At 45.4% G+C, this 25,832-nt stretch overlaps 1 protein-coding gene across 1 annotated transcript in view; it reads left to right on the top strand.

Annotated features, from left to right (window-relative positions):
* The first annotated feature begins 684 nt into the window (after positions 1-684).
* PKP3 (plakophilin 3) overlaps positions 685-25,832 on the top strand; it is a 123,212-nt gene continuing 98,064 nt past the window's right edge. Inside the window, exon 1 of the mRNA XM_075326962.1 lies at positions 685-780. Within this exon, the coding sequence (XP_075183077.1) occupies positions 748-780 (33 nt within the window). The 5' untranslated portion in view covers positions 685-747. The remainder of the gene's footprint in view (positions 781-25,832) is intronic.

Here is a 25,832-nt window from a genome sequence, read left to right on the forward strand (position 1 = left end):
TACGGAAGATGAGGGCGGCGGCCTCATCTATGTAAATGAACACTGGGGGGACGGCGAACAGCGGCAGGAAGGGGAATAACGGACACAATACAGCCCGCCCTCGGGGCCAGCAAATCTCATTACCATAGCAAAAGGTAATATTTTATAAAGTTGTTATGTAGGTCTGAAAGGGGGGCCAGTAGCAAGAGGAACCTTTCTAGAATGCAGCCCAGGAGCTGCAGAAGGGGATTCTTTTAGTTTAATAGCGAAAATTCTGGTGACAGGTTCCCTTTAAACCTCGTAAACCAAAGCAGATTTATTGTACTTAACCAGTAATCTGCAGATTTCCGACTGTTGTAAAACTGCAGCTCCCAGCAGACATGGTGCTCCCCGGTGACTCCTCCGTGTCATTAGAAATTGTTACACAAAGTAGTGGACTATGATGACACATTTAGGAAAGTTCTTTTAATTACCATCATTTTTCAGTTTTCCATTTCAGACCTGGAGAGTCTGTAGAGCTGTGCCCTCCCTGTTACGTCTCATAATGTTAGAATAATAATAATATTGGCACATCATTTTGTCATTCTTCTTTTTTTTGTCAATTTGGACAGTTAAAGAGTTAACATTCTTCAGGGCGGAGGTGCATCAACAGGTCTGGTGACGACACGGGATGATACACTTTCCATTCTCTTCCTTTGACACAATTTGGGTTGTTACCTCTAAAACTTCTCACGCCCCAGTCACAGTGCAGAAGCATTTCTGTGCACCATGATGAGCCGAGGCCCTATCTTGCTGTCTCAGGTATGGACTGTTATAAAAATTCCAATAGCGAATAGGTAATTTCTACAGATGTGCGGCATATGTAGGGTTACATGTTTAGAAGGGGGAGGATTGATCAATGATTAGGCAAATTTTAGCGTAGCAAGTAGAAGGTTAATATATGGATGTAGGTCTACTGGTGGACTTTTTGGGCATTTTTAGGGCAGTATATGGCAGATATTGGGGTTTGGGCTTATAAAGGATAAGAAAAGCAGGTAGGCAAGAGTCGTCTGGTGTGTAATTCATGTAGTAATGTAGGGTGTTGCAGTTCTCAGGAAAGATAGAAGAAAAAATTAGCCATCTAGAAGCCACTATGGAGGAGCTAATCTTGAGGGACAATGGTGCGACAGGTGTGCATTACTTGTGTTATGTTCTGCAGATTACGGCATGTCCTACCAATGTAAAGCATTGTAGTATTACCTTCTGCACATGTTATACAATGTGCATTCAATTCAAGAAGGAATTCATGGGAATGATCTAAAAAAGGACACCGGAGGCACCTCAGTCTGGCTCTATAAATGTTTATGAGGTCAAAACCCTGGTGTCACCATTTATGAAGGTTAGGTTCTAAATCAGAACTCCATACACCTGTGGTTCACAACCGGCGGGTCTAGGCATCTTGGGAGATGTGGTTTTACGACAGCTCGAGGACCCCAGATTGGACACCATTACTATAATCAGACATTACTAACCGAGATGGTTCCGTCATCTTAATACTTGCACAGTCACGTATGACAATATAACAAGTAACTATTCATAATAGAATTTCAGATTAAGATCTTTTTCGATACAGTCAACTCGTTTAACAAGATGAAAGCATGTTTTTTGGGAGTTTCTTCATTCTGGGTATGTTCCAAAATCAGACAGCCCGTAGCCTAGGTGGGTCTCCTTGCAGAGCTAGGAGAGCCGCTTAGTCATAGATTTTACAAGTGGGAAAAGGTGTAAGGACCCATAGGGGTTTCAGCTTCTGTGGTCTTGTTGCTGACTTTTAGCCCCCAGATTTAGGACCACTAAGTGAAGAATCAACATTACTTTTTTTGACTTTTTCTTCAAACAGATGTCATTTTGAGAACCGCTCTTTAGCTCACATGTCCATCAAGTTGTGTCCACGTAGTTTACTTTGTGTCAAATATGGCACGGAATATGGCAGCACAGCATGTACTGTATGTGTGACCACAAAGCTGGACAGATAGCTCATCCCACACAGCAGCATTCTCTTTACTGTGCCCCTAAGGCTTGTAAAGAGCAAAACAGACAATCTGATAATATTCTTCCATTGACAGGAAGATCCATCGTGCGTTTGGACCATATTACTCTCACGGGTCGTGGTTTCTGGCCATCAAAGGTCACAGTGTTTGGCTGCGCAAAATGCTCCCTGACTTTCTATTGTTCCTGCTGTCAGTATTCATTGGTATAGGTAGCTTTCCTGCTGGATTCATCTCTCTCCTTTTTGGACCTAGCAGGAGCTCAACTTCCACTCAGCTGTTGATTATCAGTATTCCGTTGGTGTTTAAATACCCCTTCATGCTTTGTACTGTGCTGGTGATATTTTCAGTTCCTTCAAGTTAAGGTTGCAAGCAGGTGGCTTGTACTCCTCTAGTCCTCTAGTCCACCTAAGTCACCTAGTGATAAGTAGGTCATGCTTTTTTCCCCCTTATGTCCCCCTTGTGTCTTCTATAGTTGTTTAGTGGGGTTGACAAAGAGATCATCCCATCCATTAGCTGTGTAGGGCCCAGCATTAGGGATACCTAGGGTCAGGTATCTGGCTCGATGCATAGGTGTGCTACCTAGGGTGGTGAGGGAGCCCAGGGACCAGCAGTAGTTTTGGTCATTTGGTCAGGGGTCACCATCTCCCCCTTCCCTAGACACAGGGCTTCCCTTCCCTTTTGCCATGCGCTTGGTACTTCCCCGTACCTAGTATGACAATTACTCATGAGTAGATTTATACTGTAGCGCTGGCAATAATTAGAGTAGATAGATGACCACACATACTGAACATGGCCATTGCTCCAATTAAATATAGCTCAATTAGCTATTAAAGAAATGTATTAGCCCGCTCATATATAGTTTCCAAAATTTCAAACAAAACCTTACTTGGTAAAGACTTCTTGGTCCTCATAACTTTTGTGAAAAGAGGCAGAAGGTTTTCACTTTTTTTTTTACCAAATTGGCGATGAGTGTGAATTTCTATATTATAAGAGGAGCTGTGATTACTCAACTTTATAGTCTTTAGGTCTATGGCCACCATAGTTAATAGTTGTATCTTCTCCTTAAAGGCGTTGCCTAGGATTTCAAAATCATGGCTGCTTTCTTCTGAAATTCACACTACTTATCTACATAACCTTTTTCTATGATTTCTGCTCCACTGACTATATGGACTTCAAATGCAATTCCACACACTTCCAGTTTCCAGGTGGGGCACTGTTTTTGTAAGTAGCAAGTCACATTTACCTTGTAAAATCCTCTTAGTTTGTAACAGCCATCTCCTTTATGCCAGGCATCAAACTTTCAACGTTATCAGCATTGCGAAGGCCGATACAGTTAGGCTATGTGTGCACGTTGCGTTCTGTCCCTGCAGACATTTCTGCAGTGATTTGAACAGCACACGTGCGCTTCAAATCGCTGCAGAAACAGTCTGTAATGAAAAGCCGATTTCATGCGCTCTGGATGCAGTCTCTCCCATAGACAGAGCGGGCGCTGCATCCAAAGCGCATGAAAGAAGTGACATGTTGCTTTTTAGAACGCAGCGCTTTGGCAGCAGCTGAAGCGCTGTGTTCTAATACGCCACGTGGGCATAGATTAGGCACAATCTTCGTAGATTGTGCAGGGGACGCAGGACACATGCAGTTACGCTGCGGTGCAGAACGCAGCGTAACTGCATGGAAATACGCTACGTGGGCACATAGCCTTAAAAGCAATGATGAAAGAGGCAGCGCTCCGCTGACGCTCCTTCCTCCATCATTCTCCCGCTGTGTCTGCGCTCTGACGTCTCAACATAGATGTCACAATGACGTGACTACTGCACATCTGCTGTGCTCAGAGGCGCAGAGACTAGAGCAGTGGCGTAAAAAAGAGAGGTGAGGTGAGTATTTTTTTTTTTTTTTAATCAGTGAGTACACTGGTGGAGGACTATGGGGTGTATATTATACTATTTGGAGTGCTCTGGGGGGTACATTATAATATATTGAGGACTATGTGGAGGGAGTACATTATACTATTTGTAGGACTACGGGGGTACATTATAATATATGGAGGACTACGGGAGGGGCATTATACTATTTGTAGGATTATGGGGGTGCGTTATAATATATTGAGTAGTATGGGGGTGAATTATACTATTTGGAGGACTATGGGGTGTGCATTACAATATATGGAGGACTATGGGGTGTGCATTATAATAAATAGAGGACTATAAGGGTGCATTATAATACATGGAGGGTACATTGTAATATATGGATGACTATGGGCATTATACTATTTAAAGTACTAGAGGAATTGCATTATATTATATGGAGGACTATGAGGGTCATTATAATATATGTAAGACTATGAGGGTACAGTATATTATATGGAGGACTAGGGGGGATGCATTATACTATATGGAGGAATATGTAGTGTCAATTATACTATATGTAAGGCTGTATGGGGGCTATGATAATATTTGTAGGGCTATGTGGAGACCATTATATTATTTGGAGACCTATATGGGGGCCACTAGAATATTTGGACAGCTATGATGGACCTTTATATATTATGAAGAGCGATTTGACGGCTGTGTTGTGGGCCATTATACTGTATATAGACCCATTATACTGCCTGTGGGGGTCACAGTTGTGGATCGTACTGTGTTGGGATAACCATACTTTGTTGGGGAACTTGAGGGTGGGTACAGGAAGATCATCAAACTGTGCATGGGGAGGATTCACTGTGGGGTATCATATACAGCGTTTGTGAGGCACGTTTGTTGCATTCATACTTTGTGGCTGCAGTGAAAAGGGAATCTAGGGGCATCAATAAAAAATAAATTACTTTGTAAGGGACAGAAAATTGTGAGATATGTTCTTATCTGACCCAGCCTAAAATTAATGTTATTATTATTTATTCTTTTTTTTTCCATTTTATTTTTTTTTTTTTGGTGGGGGGCAGTTAGAACTTCTGCTATTGGGCCCCATTATATTTATGCATGGCCCCTGGCTAGCGTTATTCCTACAGGGAAACATTGAATTGTTACTTTGCACATACAATGCAGCCACAACGCCTAGCTTATTGAGGGACATTTTCTGGTTATGCCCTAAAGACTTTTACGAAATATATACACCTGTAATCAGACCTGCAAGTCACACTGAACATGAGGCTTCATTAACAGAAAGGTCTACCATGCTGTCAAAAGTTGGTATTAAGATGTGTGTAAAGATTACAACGCAGCCTTAAGGTGGTGTCACACACAGTGACAACGACATCGCTGCTAAGTCGCCATTTTCTGTGATATAGCAACGACCTCAACAGCGACGTCGCTGTGTGTGACACATAACAACGATCAGACCCCTGCTGCGAAATTGCTGCTCGCTCCTGAATGTTCCAGGTCATTTTTTGATCGCCATGATGATAAGCTCAGCATCCTTGTGTTTGACACCGCAGCAGCGACGGTCGCGACGACGCTGAAGGCAGTGACGTAGAACTGAAGGCAGGACAAGGGCGTGTTTTTGCGGTGTATTTTGCAACGCCCCCACGACTCCGATTGGTGGTTACAACAGCGTTCCGATTGGGTACCTTGCCGAAGGCGTTACAGTGATTTAATTCTTTAAGTTCCATTCTTTGTTCCACGTAGTAGATTCTCTGTCTGGTGTCACTAGTGCGTCGTTCTTTGTGGATCTGAATGAAATGAAATAGAATGAATGAAAGCACTACTGCGTCTTCCTTTGTTTCGCACGGTCACCCAATCAGGCGCCGCTGTAGTGATCACCAATCGGAATAGAGGGGCGTGAAAAAAGGCAACACAAAGGCGCTGTAGTGATCACCAATCGGAACAGAGGGGCGTGAAAAGAGGCAACGCAAAACATGTCTAGGGGTAAACACCACGCCTCTATCAAGGTCTGAGTCGTCGCATAGCGACACGTGTGGCACCGCACAACGACCGTCGAGGTCGATCGCTATGATCGCTGCTCCGTCGCTGCTTAAAATTACATGTTTGACAGCTTTCTAGCGATCATCTATGGTCGCTGTTATGTCACAGGAAATGGTGACGTAACAGCGACGTCGTTGTCGTTGTGTGTGAACCCAGGTATAATCTTAAATAACAATTCAAGCGAGAAGAAAAATTGTAATGAGCGCTGATAGGCAAAGTAGGATAGCAATCAACCCTTGTTCATTGTCACTTTACTGAATCAATGATCATGAGGTGGTTCACAAAAACAATCGCCCCCCCCACTCATGTTTACTTTTGTCGCCATCACATCCCCCATTTACACATGGGAACATGTTGTCGACCAACTCTATTTTATGCTCGCATAAAAGATACAATCAATGACAAAGAAGAGTTTAGTTATTATATTATGTGGCAAGTTTAAAGGCTGAACGATTACACCGTCTAATGGTTGTTTGGGCTATCTTCAGCCCATGTCATAGCACCCTAATGGTTGGCAGTTGAGAGGCAATGCTGATGCCTTTCCATTCACAAAAGTTGTCTGTTCTCACCTGTGCTTGCACTTTGTACTAGATGGATTGGATTTTATAGGAAGAAACCATAACTAATTAACTTACCATTGTCATTTAAATTATGACCTCGTAATAATAAAGGTCAGAAGGGCAAGTCCTAGAGTAGGAAGATCATGTACTCAATAAAATATTATCTATATATCCACATTCACATACATAACATTAACCCCACCACCACCTCCCTGCAATGGTTTCCCTTGTTCTTATTGGAATGTGCACATTGTAGATTCAGTTTGAAGGCAGCAAAAGCACAAAGGAATACATATGGAAGCAAAGATTAAAACAACACATATGAAACAAAATAATGGAATAAACATTAGATTCCTCAAAATACTCCCTTTTACTTTGAAACCACTTTTGCATTATCTCAAGCAGCTTAATAAAATGTACCTGGAATGGCTATCAATAAACCGGTATCCCTCAATAAGAGCTCTTACGTGGAATCACCAGCCTTTGCAAATATTTGTTTTGCACAGCAAATGTTGGAAGACAGTCGAAGAACCATTCAACTATGTAAAGAGAATCTACAGGCCATCAATAATTTAAGACTTCAGAGTAAGTCAGTCCAAAAAAGTCCAAGAAACTAAGGTTTCCTCGTGTAGTCACGAATACCATCTATCTCTATGATGAAAATGGATCTCCTGAGGACCACCCCAAGAATGAAAGACCAAGAATTAGCTATGCTGCAGAGGATAAGTTCATAAGAGTTGCCAACCTCTGAAACCACAAATTGATAGCACTTCAGATAACAGCCCTCTTAATGATGCACAGACATCAAGTAGCAAATATCCCAACATCAACTATTCAGAGGAGACTATGATAAACAGGCTTTTATCTGCAAAGAAGACACTACTGAGGACTATAAACAAGAAGAGGAGACTTGTTTGGCCACAGGAACACAAGCCTGATGATTCAACATTTCAGATTTTTGCCTTCATTGAGGGCCATGTATTCGGTACAATAGGGATTTACCTATTGATTTTGAAATTCAATATGTAATTTGAATGGATCTATTGTATCTCCATTGTTACTGGTATTAGCCTGAGAAAGCTGTCCGCATTGTTGTGCCTAAATCAACTATGAGACAAGTGTTTGGGACTGATCCTCATACATTTGTAGGGAACTGTGCATACAGTGCTATATTTCTCTTGTATGATATGAGCAGATAAAAGGCTCATTAAACAATATAAAAGTCAACTATGAAAGAAAAACAGTTCAGATAAGGACAGTGGTGTGGTCATTGCATCCACTCAAATTACAGAGATCAATTTAGAGGATGAGAACATGAAATACAACATTCAGATGGATGTCATGGGTGGGTGACTTTTCTATAAATGACCCCACAGTAGATGTGGGTATACAATATATTAGATACATATACTTTATATACTTTACTAGCTGTAGTACCTGGCGTTGGCCGGGATAGTAACTAAGTGTCTTTCTATCTCTCTCCCACTCTCTCACTCTTCCTCTCTCCCTGTCTGTCTCCATCTCTGTCTGTCTCTTTTTCTCTCTGTCTCTGTCTAAACCATGTCTGTCTGTCTCTGTCTCTCTGTCTGTTTGTGTCTGTCTCTGTCTGTCTGTCTGTCTATCTCTTTGTCTCTCTGTGTCTCTCTCTGTCTCTGTTTCTCTGTCTATCTCTGTCTCTCTGTCTGTCTGTCTGTCTCTGTCACTCTGTCTGTCCTTGTCTGTCTGTCCTTGTCTGTCTCTGTCTGTTTGTCTCTCACTCTGTTTCTCTATTTCTGTCTCTCTGTCTGTGTCTCTGTCTGTCTGTCTTTGTGTCTTTGTCTATCTCTGTTTCTCTTTGTCTGTCTCTGTCCACTGAACTCATATTAACTGACACATAAGCTCTTTATACTAAGAATCTCCTTTGTTGCCTATAGCAACCTGTAGCTCCCAGCTCCATTGACTTTAATGTAAGCAGGTTTTTTAGCAAATAACTGTAAAGCGCAGGGTTAAAATTTTCCCTCAAAACATAGTCTATGACGTTCCCTGCGTCAAGTGAGGTGTCTGTGCAAAATCTCATGATTGTAAATACAACGGTACGGATTCTTTTAGCGGACATACACACACGCGCATACATACATACATACATACATACATACATACACTCAGCTTTATATATTAGATTGTGATATACAAGCCAATTTTATTTTCTATTTTCATGTCTCTTAGGCTTGTATTACTGTATGTAATTCTACTGACTCCAATTACGGATATTATTTAACTTTTGTCTATAACAGTATTTTTATCAGGATTTCTGTTGTAATTATAGTGGTTTGGTGAACAGAAGCTTGATGGATCCTGGAAGAATATTCAAAGTGTTTTTCTTTTTTTTATTCTCTCAATCATATATTTTTTTTTTTCTTTCAGTATTTTTTCTCCTGTGTTGACCTTGGTGCTTGTCATAATCTGTTATTCTGGGGGCTGTCTCTGGGCAGAATCAGTCTCCTTCCCCACCTGGCAGCTGAAAATATAGGCTTTTCTTACTGCAATATAACCATGCTATGCAATCCTGTTACTGCAGGGGCTCTGTGTCACAATAGTCTCTCTATTGTAGATACTAGTGACAGGTTCTGGGCCACAGTCTCTTTGCCTTGAGACTCAGCAGATTAAATGTATTCCCTTTCCTTTGGGAAGGAGGAAGGAGAGGGTTAATGTCAGTATTCCTTGCCATCAAGCATTCTCATTACCTTCCCAAGTGTTTCCAGTTTGGACCACTCCCAGTGCCTATATATATACCCTCTGCTCCCAGTAGAGGGTGCCGGTTATTCTCACATTCATTTGGATGCTTGACCAGGAGATAGGAGGAGCTGGTGGAGCCATCTCTGCAAGTTTCTGTGTAGGCTACAGTCCTGTTGTTGGCTTCACTATATGGAGATAAGGTATGCACACCAGTGACTATGCAAGGGGAATACATGAAATAGCAGAAAAAACTTACCGTGTATGGGAAGCTGAGACCCAGGCTATTTATACGTATTATGTGGATTGGCAATAGGTGTGTATGGGGAGGGTTCACAAACGAAAAACTACTAACAAATAAGGAATAACGTTTGGAACACCATTCTAAGTCTGAAGAACAGACTTAGAATGGTGTTCCAAACGTTATTCCTTATTGTTAGTAGAATTTCGTTTGTGAACCCACCCCACTCGCACCTATTGCCAATCCACATAATACGTATATAGCCTGGGTCTCAGCTTCCCATACACGGTAAGTTTTTTAACTGCATGAGAGGACACACACAAGCTAGGGACCCCAACGTAGAGAAATACTTTGGCGTAGTGTTGGGGCTCTATTGCATTGATCAATTCAGTAGCTAAATTTCTCTTGATTCATATGTTCATGGCAGTAATGCAGATTCCATTTTTCACATTTTCACTCTTACATATAGCTATTGGATTTTTCATGTCAGTATTCACACAGCAGTTTCTGCCATTACATGTATTCCCCTTGCATAGTGACTGGTGTGCATACCTTATCTCCATATAGTGATTTTTTTTAGGTTTTTGCACCCAGTTCAGACTTAGAATGGTGTTCCAAACGTTATTCCTTATCTGTTTTTGGCTTCAGCTGTCTGTTGTTGTCTTTCCCCTGTCTGTCTTTCATTTCCCTGCTGTTGTAGTAGTGCAGCGGTGGGGCTAGTGTCCTTCACTTGCCAGCTCACTAGCCAGGGTCCGCCACAGTCTCAGCTATCCTGTTTAGCGACAGGTGTAGAACCTGTATAAGGACTGGCTAGGAGTGTAGGCCACAGCTGCAGGTGAGTGAAGGAGGTGTCCCATCTTCCCCCTCACTAGCGCTAGGCCCACCGTTATTAAAGTGTCGCCAGTGTAGCCCTTGTTGTGTGCCGCATTGTGCACCATATTTTCCGTTGTCACTCGTGTGACACTCAGCTTCCTTCCTGACAAGCAGAGCAGAAAGCCTTTCTTATGGCTGCTGTTTAGTGAATAGTGGATCACTATCCAGAGAACTGGCTGTGGGGAGCGTGAATGAGCATGAGTGTCCACCACTCCACTCATTTTATGAACGTGCACATTATAATAATTCTACTTTTATATTATGAATGCAATTAATATCATATTTAATGGTGGAATAACCCCTGCAAAGAGCATGCTATGTCTATTTAAATATATTAATGTTACATAAAAAAGTAAACAAAGGTTCCGAAGACATCACAATTGTTAGAGATATAGAAGAATTTTCAATCTTAGGTCTTGGTAGAATTATACATTGTTTACAGACTGATATATCCTGAGCAGGATGCCTCTAAATTAGATTATTCATCAGGCTATTCTTGCCTATACAGAAGACATTATTTTGGCATCTATTACAGTAAGTAAATGTGTCCATAATAATACAGTGACAAGGAAAAGGGTAACAATGTTTTGAACTTTTAACCATCAGGCTCCATATCTCACCATCATCCAGCAAAGCTTTGAGTTTGAGACTTCTTTCATTTTATAGACAATCATCTTGGCTATGTCATACATAAACTTGACTTGCAACTATTTACCATGTGATGTGTTGTGCAGATTCTTGTCATGTCACTGCATTGTTACTGTTTTGCTCCTGAAAATCTAAATTTAAATTTTTATTATTTTGTTAAAAATTGTTTAAAAGAACTGAGAGTCCTCAGTGGTTGATACCTTTTAATGGCTAACTGAAAAGATGGTAATAATTGCAAGCTTTCCAGACTACTCAGGTCTCTTCATCAGGCATGGTTATTTTGTTAGTATTTTGTAAGTCCAACTTGGCTTTCAACAGTGTCTGAAACTTTTTGGGGATGCTCGCCATCAGATTCAAGAATGCCTCGACCGAAATCTAACCACAGGTCTCTTCTACACATGCTCAATGTTGGTGCATACAGGTTGGCTCACTTGGGTATTGTGTATAGCTTTTTCTTAAACTCTACCCAAAAGTGTTTGATTGGGTTGAGGTCTGCGGATTGTCGGGGCCAATCCAGCACCTCTACTTCATTGTGATTAAACCAATTCTTTGCCAATCTCGCTGTATGCTTCAGGTCATTGTCCTGATAGAACATTATGTCTTCCTTTTCATACCCATAGTGCTCGAGTGTATGAAATAACTTGTCTTGAAGGATGCTCACATATAGCTCAGCATTGAGACCAACATCGATCCAGGTCATGTATTCAATGCCTTTGACTGTGAAAAAAACGCATATCATCAGGCTTAATCCACTGAACTTGACAGTTCCTTCAATTTCTCGATCCGTTAGCTCCTTTTCCCCTTGTTCCTTACAGACCCATTTGCACCAATCAAAGCCCGGTATATTGACTTCTGTCTCATATCTCCAAATCATTGGTTTCCAATCTTCTACTGTCCATTTTTCGTACTTCTTTGCAAACTCGAACCAACACTTCTTATGATGATATAGAAGTCGAGGTGTCTTCACCTTTTCATCATTCCAGACTTATGTAATGTACTTGCATGGACGTCTGTGATCTCACTATTATGAAGTATACGAGCTACCTCCACTGCCTTCTTGTCGCTCCAGAACTGATAGACCTTGTGATGAGCCGACTTGTTGACTCCTAATATTTTGCCTGAAAGTCACCTCTTGGCTTTTGAATGGATGGATGGACTTCATTTCATATTCTTCCAACTGTCTTCTCTTCACATGATGCAGTTTGTCAATTTTTCTTGGCCAAGAGATCACAATCGATGAGTTGGTTAATTCTGTTTCTCTTTTCTTGGGAAATCTCCAAGGCTGCTCCTTGATTCAAACCAGTGACCTTTCACATGGGAATCAACCTAATAACCCACTGAGCTATTAGGGAATGTGAAAACAGGTTTTAATTTATAGTATACGGGAAGAAAAAAAAATTCAAACAGTAACAATGCAGGAGCAAAACAGCAACAATGCAGTGACATGACAAGTCATATGCTAAATAGTTGCAAGTAACATTTATCTATGTGATAGCCAAGATGATTGTCTATAAAATGAAGGTTGTCTCACTCTGAAGGCTGTAGTGGATAGTGAGATATGGAGCCTGAAAGTCAAATGTTCAAAACATTGTTACCCTTTTGCTTGTCACTGCATGTTTATTATCTGTTTATCTGTATTGATAAATGACTATGCCTTGGGTATACCATACATGCAGGGCCGTATTTGGGGTTTTTGCTGCCCTAGGCACTGTCAGTGGTGGCGCCCCCTTCTGATCAGTCAGATTACGGTTATATGCACACAGCTTTTTTTTTTTTTTCCAGACAGATCCGCCCTATAACCCGCCCAAAAAACCCAAACTCTAAATATTAAAGAAATGAACTCATACACTGCAATGTAAAACGACTTGCTGTCCATATGTTCAGTCTTTGGAGTTTTTTTAAGCGCGTCAGGTTTCCTCAGACATGAAGCGGCTGACAGTGACCGGTCCATTATATGGCGCCTGCTGCTTGGATGCCGCTTACTAGTTGTGACCGGCCATTATATGGCGCCTGCTGCTTGGATGCCGCTTACTAGTTGTGACCGGTCCATTATATGGCGCCTGCTGCTTGGATGCCGCTTACTAGTTGTGACCGGTCCATTATATGGCGCCTGCTGCTTGGATGCCGCTTACTAGTTGTGACCGGCCATTATATGGCGCCTGCTGCTTGGATGCCGCTTACTAGTTGTGACCGGTCCATTATATGGCGCCTGCTGCTTGGATGCCGCTTACTAGTTGTGACCGGTCCATTATATGGCGCCTGCTGCTTGGATGCCGCTTACTAGTTGTGACCGGCCATTATATGGCGCCTGCTGCTTGGATGCCGCTTACTAGTTGTGACCGGTCCATTATATGGCGCCTGCTGCTTGGATGCCGCTTACTAGTTGTGACCGGCCATTATATGGCGCCTGCTGCTTGGATGCCGCTTACTAGTTGTGAGCGGCCATTATATGGCGCCTGCTGCTTGGATGCCGCTTACTAGTTGTGACCGGTCCATTATATGGCGCCTGCTGCTTGGATGCCGCTTACTAGTTGTGACCGGTCCATTATATGGCGCCTGCTGCTTGGATGCCGCTTACTAGTTGTGACCGGTCCATTATATGGCGGCTGCTGCTTGGATGCCGCTTACTACTTCATTTAAAAAAATAAGTAAAATCCAGTAGCTAAAAGATGTTGGAAAAAACAACCAAGAAGCCACAGCAAAAAAAATAAATATTTGCTTCAGGATAAAATGATGACTGTCCTAAAGTGTTTTCTGTCTGAATAATTCCGGGGGTTCACAGACATCTACAAGACGTGTGCACATTCCCTGATAGAGCCCAGAGCCTTCAGATAGTAGTTAAGACCTCCATACACATTAACCTAAAGTTGTCTAAACCCGCCAATATCGACAGGTTCTGCTGATAGCCCAATGTGAACAGGGGTTCTCAATTCTGATTGTCAGGGGAATAAGGATCCAGCATGTCCAATGACGGAGTGTAGATCCTATTATCCTCTAAATGATAAGCTGCTGTCGGAGATGTCCAGCAGCGGCTCTAATAAAGACCACAGAAACAATTGGCAGAATGAGTGCTCCTGTATATGGGAGAGCCGAGCAAGATAGCTGCCGGCCTAAAAATCAGACTATAGTGTATGGGGGCTTTAGTCTATTACTTATTCGGCTGACAGACATGCAGATAGCTGTATTTTTAGTCCAGCACGCTGACCCTATGTTTTAGGATCAAGACTGATAAGGTAAAGATTACAACAGCCACATGACTATCACCAGAACCACCATCAGTACAGTAATACATAACTAAAACCACACTACATACTATAATACGTAACCAAAACCACAGTTAGTACAGTAATACATCAACAGAACTACTGTCAATACAGTAATATCATCAAAACCACCCTAAACACAATAACACATCACCAAACCCACCCTGAAGACAATACATCGCCAAAACCACCATCAGTACAGGAATACAATGCCAAATTCACACAGCAATCAAGTGCAGTGTCAGGTTAGACCCATATACATCTATGTATTGCATTAACGTACAACTCTCAGTATGTCCTTAACAATGGTAAGGAGATGCTGGTAGTTGTTACCAGCCATCATTAGACTGTGGACCATATAAGAACCACAATACTGATTAGTCCCAGGCAGTAGACTTAACTTTTGGACGAGATCTTATAGGTTTAGGTCCATTAATTCTGAGGAGATTAGTAGGGCAGAGGTGGGCTCAGTAGGGAGAAGGGGCATCATGGGGTGGGACTTGAGACCCCCACCAATTGCTCAAAAGACCTCTTAAGTGCACAGCTCAGGAGACAGGACTATGAAATTTTACTCCCGGAATCCATTCTGTCTGCATGTTCTGGTTCTGGGAAACACTCGGGGCCACGGTAGTCGGACCCCCAGCGATTGGAAAGTTATTCCCCATCCCAAGGATAGGGAGCAAGTTCCCAATGTGAGAAAACCCCTTTAAAAGCAGCATTCACACTGCAGCCAAAGATGGGAACCTGATTTATCTAAACAGTGTCCATCACCCGATGCACGAGCAAAACTTTCATTCGTCAGGTGAGATGATTTTTAAGCTGACTTAAAGGGAACCTGTCACCCCAAAATGACACCTAGACTGCAGAAATATTTATATGGGGGACATGATCTGTGGAGAAATAAACCCACCCATATAGGTCAGCTTAAAAGGAACTGGTCACGACCTTTAATATTAAACTGCTCCATTGTCTTGTTAGTCAGAAAATGTGCATCACGTACGTTGCGTCATTAACAAGAGGGGGGGCAGTTTAGAATTGAAAAAGGGTGTAACAGGTTCCCTTTAATGTTCACTGAAAAAGCCACATTTGATATGAAAATGAGGACATTTCTGCGCGGCCTAAGCCTGGTGCACCGATACCACCTAATATAGGAAAATACTAGCCAGGCCTGTGTCTTGATTAATAGTGATCCATTGGTGAGAGTGAGCACCGTAACACCAGATCTCCTGTCTGCACCGCACCCAACACTGCGGCACACTCCAAGCGTCAGTGCGGGTGTGCACACAACACAGGAGGAGCACAGCGGCACACTCCAAGCGTCAGTGCGGGTGTGCACACAACACAGGAGGAGCACAGCGGCACACACCAAGCGTCAGTGCGGGTGTGCACACAACACAGAAGGAGCACAGTGAGGAGGGGCACACGGAGCTGTGATGTGCTGTCTGCTCACTTCAACAACCTTCCTCATTGAATCGGCAGTCAAATACAGGCAGCAACCAGGTGTCAGAACGTACCTGCATCACATTGCAGGCGCACCCACGCGGACACTGCAGTCACATTGCAGGCGCACCCACGCGGACACTGCAGTCACATTGCAGGCGCACCCACGCGGACACTGCAGTCACATTGCAGGCGCACCCACGCGGACACTGCAGTCACATTGCAGGCGCACCCACGCGGACACTGCAGTCACATTGCAGGCGCACCCACGCGGACACTGCAGTCACATTGCAGGCGCACCCACGCGGACACTGCAGTCACATTGCAGGCGCACCCACGCGGACACTGCAGTCACATTGCAGGCGCACCCACGCGGACACTGCAGTCACATTGCAGGCGCACCCACGCGGACACTGCATCACATTGCAGGCGCACCCACGCGGACACTGCATCACATTGCAGGCGCACCCACGCGGACACTGGAGTCACATTGCAGGCGCACCCACGCGGACACTGCAGTCACATTGCAGGCGCACCCACGCGGACACTGCAGTCACATTGCAGGCGCACCCACGCGGACACTGCAGTCACATTGCAGGCGCACCCACGCGGACACTGCAGTCACATTGCAGGCGCACCCACGCGGACACTGCAGTCACATTGCAGGCGCACCCACGCGGACACTGCAGTCACATTGCAGGCGCACCCACGCGGACACTGCAGTCACATTGCAGGCGCACCCACGCGGACACTTGGAGTGCTACTCTGCTCCTCCAGTGTCAGGACACGTGCAGAAATGCTAAGTGATTTTAAACAGCACTGACTCACCTAAGGACGAGGGACTGTCTTTAATATGCAAATAGGACGGTGCACATCTGCACCAAGACATCGGCCGCACCAGGGGGGACAGAACAGTTTGCATATATATAATATTAAGGTAAAACTGTACATGCCAGAGCGACGTCCCCTATATAAATGTGTCTGCAGATTAATTGCCATTTTGGGAGTAAAAGTAAAATGTCATCGATCTTAGCAACACATTGTCCTGCGTCTCCCAAGACTCCCCTCTTGTCTGGTCTGCTGCAGCACATACTGCAATGGTGCCCGTATAGGGAATCTGTCACCAGGTTTTGCTCCCCCATCTGAGAGCAGCATAATGTAGAGACAGAGCCCCTGATTCCAGCGATGTGTCACTTACTGAGCTGTTTGCTGTCGTTTTCTCTGCTGCAGATCTCGCAGTTATACAGAGCTCATGAATATGCTGGACTACCTGCAGCACACCAAGTAGTCCTGTAATGATAACTACTGCTGATTAAACAGTGATGTTATCAAAACTACACTAAGCAGCCCAGTAAGTGACAACACTGGAATCAGGATCTCTGCCCCTACATTATGCTGCTCTCAAATTAGGTGGCAAAAACCTGGTGACAGACTCATAATTCTCCTCACTAAAGAGTAACCACCCTAAGTAAGCCCAAGACTGTGCCCAAGAATAAATAATTGCCCATCACTGAGCTCACAGCACAAAGAATGACCCCACACCATGTCACTTACAGTATACAGCCTCCACATTCTCTCCTATAACATTTCCACTACACTGCCCCCTCAAATGAAAACCCCCCACTGTCCTCACCACTGAATTATACCCTCCAGACCTTCCTCACTTATGAACTATGACCTCCACTGTCCCCACCTCTCCATGCAGCCCCCACTTCACTGTCCCCCTCATGATGTCCCCACTCTATAATGAGCCTTATGCTTCGCATTCTGTATACCGAGCCCTTCCAGGCTCCTAACTGAGCGCTCCCCATGCTGCCCCTTCTCCATATCAAGCCCCCTCCATACCAAGCCCACCATGGTTCCCCTTCCATACCGAGCACCCCCCATGCTTTCCCATTCTCCATACCATGCCTCCCCCAGTGCTACCCCATTCTCCATACCATGCCTCTCATTCTCCATACCATGCCCCCCCCCCCATGCTACCCCATTCTCCATACCATGCCCCCCCCCATGCTACCCCATTCTCCATACCATGCCCCCCCATGCTACCCCATTCTCCATACCATGCCTCTCATTCTCCATACTGTAACTCCCATTTGCTATACTGTCCACCACCCTCCCTCATTTTCCCATTCTGCTCCATCCCCCATGCTGCGCCCCCACATCATGCTCCATCCCCATGTTGCGCCCCCACATCATGCTTCATCCCCCCATCCTCCATGTTGCGCCCCCACATCATGCTTCATCCCCCCCATCCTCCATGCTGCGCCCCCACATCATGCTTCATCGCCCCCATCCTCCATGCTGCGCCCCCACATCATGCTTCATCCCCCCCATCCTCCATGCTGCGCCCCCACATCATGCTTCATCCCCCCCATCCTCCATGTTGCGCCCCACATCATGCTTCATCCCCCCCATCCTCCATGTTGCGCCCCCACATCCTCCATGTTGCGCCCCCACATCATGCGGCATCCCCCCCATCCTCCACGCTGCGCCCCCACATCATGTTCCATCCCCCATGTTGCGCCCCCATATCATGCGGCATCCCCCCCCAGCCTCCATGTTGCACCCCCACATCATGCTGCATCCCCCCCATCCTCCATGTTGCGCCCCCACATCATGTTCCATCCCCACATCCTCCATGTTGCGCCCCCACATCATGCTGCTTCCCCCCCCATCCTCCATGTTGCACCCCCACATCATGCTGCATCCCCCCCCATCCTCCATGTTGCGCCCCCAGATCATGCTGCATCCCCCCCCATCCTCCATGTTGCGCCCCCACATCATGTTCCATCCCCCCCATCCTCCATGTTGCGCCCCATATCATGTTCCATCCCCCCATCCTCCATGTTGCGCCCCCATATCATGTTCCATCCCCCCCATCCTCCATGTTGCACCCCCATATCATGTTCCATCCCCCCATCCTCCATGTTGCGCCCCCACATCATGCTGCATCCCCCCCCATCCTCCATGTTGCGCCCCCACATCATGTTCCATCCCCCCCATCCTCCATGTTGCGCCCCATATCATGTTCCATCCCCCCATCCTCCATGTTGCGCCCCATATCATGTTCCATCCCCCCCATCCTCCATGTTGCGCCCCCATATCATGTTCCATCCCCCCATCCTCCATGTTGCGCCCCCATATCATGTTCCATCCCCCCATCCTCCATGTTGCACCCCCACATCATGCTGCATCCCCCTCCCATCCTCCATGTTGCGCCCCCACATCATGCTGCATCCCCCCCATTCTCCATGTTGCGCCCCCACATCATGTTCCATCCCCTTCATCCTCCATGTTGTGCCCCACATCATGTTCCATCCCCCCCATCCTCCATGTTGCGCCCCCATATCATGTTCCTATGGGGAGATAAGGTATGCAACACCAGTGACTATGTAAGGGGAATACATGAAATAGCAGAAACTGCTGTGTGAATACTGACATGAAAAATCCAATAGCTACATGTAAGAGTGAAAATGTGAAAAATGGAATCTGCATTACTGCCATGAACATATGAATAAAGAGAAATTTAGCTACTGAATTGATCAATGCAATAGAGCCCCAACACTACGCCAAAGTATTTCTCTACGTTGGGGTCCCTAGCTTGTGTGTGTCCTCTCATGCAGTTAAAAAACTTACCGTGTATGGGAAGCTGAGACCCAGGCTATATATACGTATGATATGGATTGGCAATAGGTGTGTGGGGAGGGTTCACAAACGAAAAACTACTTTTCAGTTAGCCATTAAAAGGTATCAACCACTGAGGACTCTCAGTTCTTTTAAACAAAATCTTTATTCATATGTTCATGGCAGTAATGCAGGTTCCATTTTTCACATTTTCACTCTTACATGTAGCTATTGGATTTTTCAAGTCAGTATTCACACAGCAGTTTCTGCTATTTCATGTATTCCCCTTACATAGTCACTGGTGTTGCATACCTTATCTCCCCATAGTGATGTTTTTTTAGGTTTTTGCACCCAGTTCAGACTTAGAATGGTGTTCCAAACGTTATTCCCCATATCATGTTCCATCCCCCCCATCCTCCATGTTGCGCCCCCATATCATGTTCCATCCCCCCATCCTCCATGTTGCGCCCCCATATCATGTTCCATTCCCCCATCCTCCATGTTGCGCCCCCATATCATGTTCCATCCCCCATCCTCCATGTTGCGCCCCCATATCATGCGGCATCCCCCCCCCCGGCCTCCATGTTGCACCCCCACATCATGCTGCATCCCCTCCATCCTCCATGTTGCGCCCCCACATCATGCTGCATCCCCCTCCATCCTCCATGTTGCACCCCCACATCATGCTGCATCCCATCCTCCATGTTGCGCCCCCATATCATGTTCCATGCCCTCATCCTCCATGTTGCGCCCCCATATCATGTTCCATCCCCCCATCCTCCATGTTGCGCCCCCATATCATGTTCCATCCCCCCCATCCTCCATGTTGCGCCCCCATATCATGTTCCATCCCCCCCATCCTCCATGTTGCGCCCCCATATCATGTTCCATCCCCCCCATCCTCCATGTTGCGCCCCCATATCATGTTCCATCCCCCCATCCTCCATGTTGCGCCCCCCCCCCGGGTTGCTTGTTCAGCGCTGTCTTCGGCTGTAAAGCGCTTACCTGCTCCAGGCTGCATCTCCCGTTCTCCACGGTGGCGGTGGCGGCGGCGGCGGCATCTGACATCTTGCTCGGCGGCGGTTCCATCTCCGGCGGCGGCTCCATCTCCGGCGGCAACTCCATCTTCGGCGGCGGCTCCCGTCCTCCTCTGCGCGGCCTCACGCTCCTGTGACCTCTGCACAGTGAGCGCACGGCAGCACGTCGGGGCGGGGAGCTGATTACAGCTCCTCTGACCCCGGAAGTAAGTGCCGGCACGCTCACAGTGTCATTTATATTCGCGTGTTATAGACGCGACTATAAATGACTGTGCGCTCCCTCCCTCCTCCAAAAAGGCGCCGGATTTAATAAAGAGTTTGGAGGAGGGAGGGAGGAAGATTTAAAAAAAATTTTTTTTTTTTTTTTTTTTAAATTTTGGTTTGGGCGCCGCCCCCCTGGAAGGCGCCGCCCTAGGCACGTGCCCTCAAGTGCCTAATGGCAAATACGGCCCTGCATACATGCCTAAGATGGGAATACCCTTTACATTTCACCTTTCAATTTGTAATTTGAAAACTAACTCTTTAATTTTAAGTACAATTCCCCTGTGTATTAAAGCACCACTCCAGTGTTTTTTTTTCTATTTTATCTCTGGAGTGGTGATTTAAATTTAAGTCCTCTTCCCTCAATCACTCACGCTCCGTAACCTTCCGCTGCTATCAATGTCTGCTATCTGTCCATTGTTGGCAGTCTGTGACTTGCCAGCCAGCGACTCCAGTGTTTCATGGAGACTATCCGAGGTCACAACTCAATACAAGTCTATGATAGCCTTGTTCTGGCCTTCTTTTTGCTCTCATAGATTCGCATTGAGAACTTTTGATATAACTTCTGACTTTCGGACAGTCAGAAGTTGTGGTCACAATATGGCTTTGTCGGATCAGTAAAAGGTGAAGACGCCGGAGGGTGAGTATAAGGCTATGTGCGCACTTTGCGTCGAGGTAGTTGCAGTTCAAAAAGCATCCAAAGAAAGTAGCCTATGCGCACATTGCGTTTTTCATGAGTTTTTAGTGCTTTTCCGGTGCTTTTAGAAACGCTGCAGTTTTGTATTAAATTGAATGGATGGGAAACGCAGCCAAAATGGCAAAAACAATTGATATGCATATGCTGCATCTTTAAACGCTGAGTTTTTGCCCAAATTTATGCAAATTAAACGCAGCGTTTTGAACAGCATTGTGCGCACAAGAAATCCCCATTTCCCATTGACTTTGCTTGAAAAGCATAACGCAAGCATTTTGGCATGAAAACGCTGCAGTTGGAAAAGCTTGTAAAACAGCAAAGTGCACACATAGCCTAAGAGTAGGGTCAGAAATTTTAAGTTAAAAGCACCCGGCTCTGAAAAAAACCCAAAGGACTGGAGTGGTGCTTTAAATTAAAATAATACTTGTGTATCAACAGTTCTTACTGAAGTCATGCAAAACAACATGAAGACACCCTTAATTCACAATCACAACTTGATTGTATGGAATTCCCTCAAGTGAAGCCGGGATGTTTTGTCAGTGCAGGGTCATCATGACCTCAGAATTAGAGCCTTTTGCAAAGCAGAATTGCAGCTCAGCTATGTACTAAATCACCTGGGGCTACATTAAAGGGGTTGTCCAAGACTGAACTATAAGATCTGTGAGCGACCAACAACTGACACCCCCATCGATCAGCTAAAAACTGGTCTGGCAGCAAATACTGCAGTTTTTCTCCCATTCAGGCTTGGACAAGCCTCTGCATGCACCCTCATCAGTGGGACGTTCATTTCCACGTCCCCTTACCACACATCTTGAGCATTTAAAATTATGTACCCAGCTAAGATTGGTATTATTAAAGAATAGAATGTATTTAAATTAGCCCTGAAAATGACTGTTGGTTATATGTGGTGGCAGCACCAAGGACTGTAAGCCTAGAATCCCTGCCTACATGCCTCTAATACACTATCCATTATCCAGCAGCTTGCCCTACACTAAATTCAGGTAAGAGCGGTATTATTAGAAAATAGAATATATTTTTCAAGCAGCTGCAGGAATGTCTGTAAGGTTAGAATCACTACCTACATGCCTCTAATACACTATCCCTTCTCCAGAAGCTAACCCTACACTAATTTCAGACTAATAGCAGTATTATTAGAGAATAGAATCTATTTAAATTAGCACTGAAAAGAACTATTGGTTAGGGTATGTGCGCACGTGTGCGTATTACATGCAGTTACGCTGCGTTCTGCACCGCAGCGTAACTGCATGCGTCCTGCGTCCCCTGCACAATCTATGGAGATTGTGCAGGGGTTGTGCGCACGTGGCATGTTAGAACGCAGCGATTCGGCTGCTTGCCGAATCGCTGCGTTCTAAGAAGTGACATGTCACTTCTTTCATGCGTTCTGCATGCTGTCTATAGGGAGAGGCAGCATGCAGAGCGCACGAATGTGCCGGCACCATGCGCTTCAGAACGCAGCTTTTCAGCTGCGCTCTGAAGCGCGCATTTTCGGTGCGGTGCAGAGCGCACACGTGCGCACATAGCCTTATACGCTGTAGTAGCAAGTTCTGTAAGGCTAGATCCCATGCCTACATGCCTCTAATACACTATCCCTTCTCCAGAAGCTAACCCTACACTAATTGCAGACTAAGAGCAGTATTTTTAAGGCCCCGTTACACGCAATGACATAGCTAACGATATATCTCCGGGGTCACGGATTCCATGACGCACATCCAGCATCGTTAGCGACGTCGTTGCGTGTGACAACAACGAATGTCCGTTAACGATCAAAAATACTTACCTTATCGTTGATCGTTGACACGTCATTCATTTTCAAAAAATTGTTGATTGTTGAGGACGCAGGTTGTTCGTCGTTCCCGAGGCAGCACACATCGCTACATGTGACACCTCGGGAACGACGAAATACAGCTTACCGGTGGCCGCCGGCAATGAGGAAGGAAGGAGGTGGGCGGCATGTTACGGCGGCTCATCTCTGCCCCTCCGCTTCTGTTGGACGACGGCTTAGTGACGTCGCTGTGACGCCGCACGAACCGCCCCCTTAGAAAGTAGGCGGTTCGCCGGCCACAGCGACGTCGCTAGGCAGGTAAGTCCGTGTGATGGCTCCTAACGACACTGTGCGCCACGGGCAGCGATTTGCCCGTGACGCACAACCGACGGGAGCGGGTGCTTTCACCAGCGATATCGCTAGCAATATCGCTGCATGTAAAGCCCCCTTTAGAGAATAGAATCTATTTAAATTAGCACTGAAAAGGACTGTTAGTTGTACGCAGCAGCAGCAGCAGTAAGGTCTGAAAGGCTAGATCCCTGCCTTCAAGACTCTAATACACCATCCCTACTCTAGCAGCTCTCTACACTAAATGCAGACTAATAGCAGTATCAGTATAGAATAGATCCTAATTAAGAGGAGTCTGTGACGCCCAAAACACAATTTGAAAGTAGCAATAGGCACATAGTGGACCTACGCTATACAAAGCCTACCTTTATTGTATAAATCTCTCCCTTCTGTTGAGCAAAAGCATGCATTTTTTTTTCCTATTTGATAATTAAGGTGTTGTATGCACCCTTGTCGTGGCTCAGTGTACTTTTCAGCACCCTGTATTTGAATACCTGACCTAAGGCTCTGCTGATAGTCAGCATTGCCCAGAGATGGAAAGTTGGTGCTGCGTTCACTGATTGACGTAGTTCCTAAATTAGAGGGTGGACATATGCTTCAGTCTAGAAACAAAGGTGCCAGCTTTCTCCTGAGACAGTGCTTGGCTCTGGGTAATGCTGTCCATCACCAGAGTGAGCGGCTGGCAGTGTCCAAATCCATGGGGCGCAATGGTGCATTGAAGCTGCTCAGCTACAAGGGTGCACTGAGCACCCTAACAAACCTATAGGATTTAAAAGTGATATTTTTTGTATGATCATCATTGCTGTGTGGCCGGGGCAGGGCCGGATCCGAGTCTGAGGCACGGTGAGGTCAGGTGTGGGTGAGCTGGATTCCTATACATATTTTTTGTATAAGGAGTAAAGGTATGATTTGTTTATAGGAGCGAAGTTCCCCATATGACTATGTGCACAGGTTCATCAGCAGCACTTCCTACTGGTGACATTGTAGAGATTTTATGGTATCTCCAAACATTCATATGTCACTAAGTACTATAGAGATGAAGGCATTTAATATATATATGTGTCATCACTGGTAGTTTCTATGATCCACATGACTCATGCTATAGCTTCATTATATAGCAGTTAGTAATACCTGTAGCTAGTTACAACTTTCGGGAAGTTTTGTTTATCAAAATACAGGATGAACCTGAGGTTGGTTTTTACACGACATGATAAATTTTATATTGTTAGGATTTTATGGGGATGTGACATTCGAACAATAGGCCGTCAGTCAGATTAATTGCTGATGAAAGTATACAGCTTCTGCTGGGAGAAGGAATGGGAAAATACCGGCTTTTGTTGGAAAGCAAAAGAGACACAAACCAGTAACCTCTGACCACTGAACCTCTCTACAGGCCTTTTACAATGTACCCCATAGATCAACCTATTCCCGGCTTTCCCAGGCACTGAACAGGACAAATCTTTATTTATTAAGTACCATTAAAAGGGATGGTACTCTGTAATGTCTATTCATCCGAAATTCGCATGTTGCCGGTTTAAATGCTATAGCTCCAGTCCCTGATATATGAAGGCTCAGTTAAGGCTATGATCAGAGTGGGATCTGTTTGTCTCGGGGGTGGAGAATAGTATAAAAAAAAGTTTTTCCACCTCCGTTATGTCAGTTTGTCAAAATCTGACCACAATTGGATGTCATCCGAGTGTGGTCCGGTTTTTTCATGGACCCATAGACTTGAATAGCCGAGTGCCATCCGATTCTTGGAGCAAATTGTGCATGCTGCGACAACTCAGAGTCTTCATTCAATAACATTGGTCCAAGTGTGATCAGGTTTTTTTGATGGACAGCACTCGAACAAAAGTTAAGGTCAAATACACACACACACACAGTTACAGAAAGTTGCCCTTCCCAATGGAGACCAGGCCAGGGTCGGGTCAGAGTAGGGGGTCACTACAGTGGTTGGGTTTACAGGACGCCACCGCACAAGGGGCTCTCCGATCCACTGGAGCTGAGACCCAGCGTCAGGGAGAAGCAACCTCCAGGGGGAGTGAGATGCACAGTGGGAAGAGCAGGTTGACTAGTGAGAGTAGTGAACCAGCCGGTGGCAGTGGCTGGGGGCAACAGCTTGGAAGACACAACAAAACTACAACGGGAGGAGAACAGCTTCAGACACAGAGCAGAGCGGACGTGCCGCGGGCAGCTCTGTGGGCCAAGGCGTCAACACAGTCACTGGGGAGAAGCAGGTGGCGGCTTCCACAGGACCGGCGCTGTCACGGTACAGAACCCTAAGGCAGGCATACTTCAAGTTGTCTACCAACTCTGCAAGGGTCACAGGAACGGCTAGGAAAGTCACCGGACCTGTCCCACCGAGTCTGCAGCCAAATAGCATACAGGATCCAGGGCTGAGGTCTTCGGCCAGCCCCCCACA

The sequence above is a fragment of the Anomaloglossus baeobatrachus genome, chromosome 10 (genome assembly GCF_048569485.1).
Source record: "Anomaloglossus baeobatrachus isolate aAnoBae1 chromosome 10, aAnoBae1.hap1, whole genome shotgun sequence".
In the NCBI taxonomy this organism is placed as follows: Eukaryota; Metazoa; Chordata; class Amphibia; order Anura; family Aromobatidae; genus Anomaloglossus; species Anomaloglossus baeobatrachus.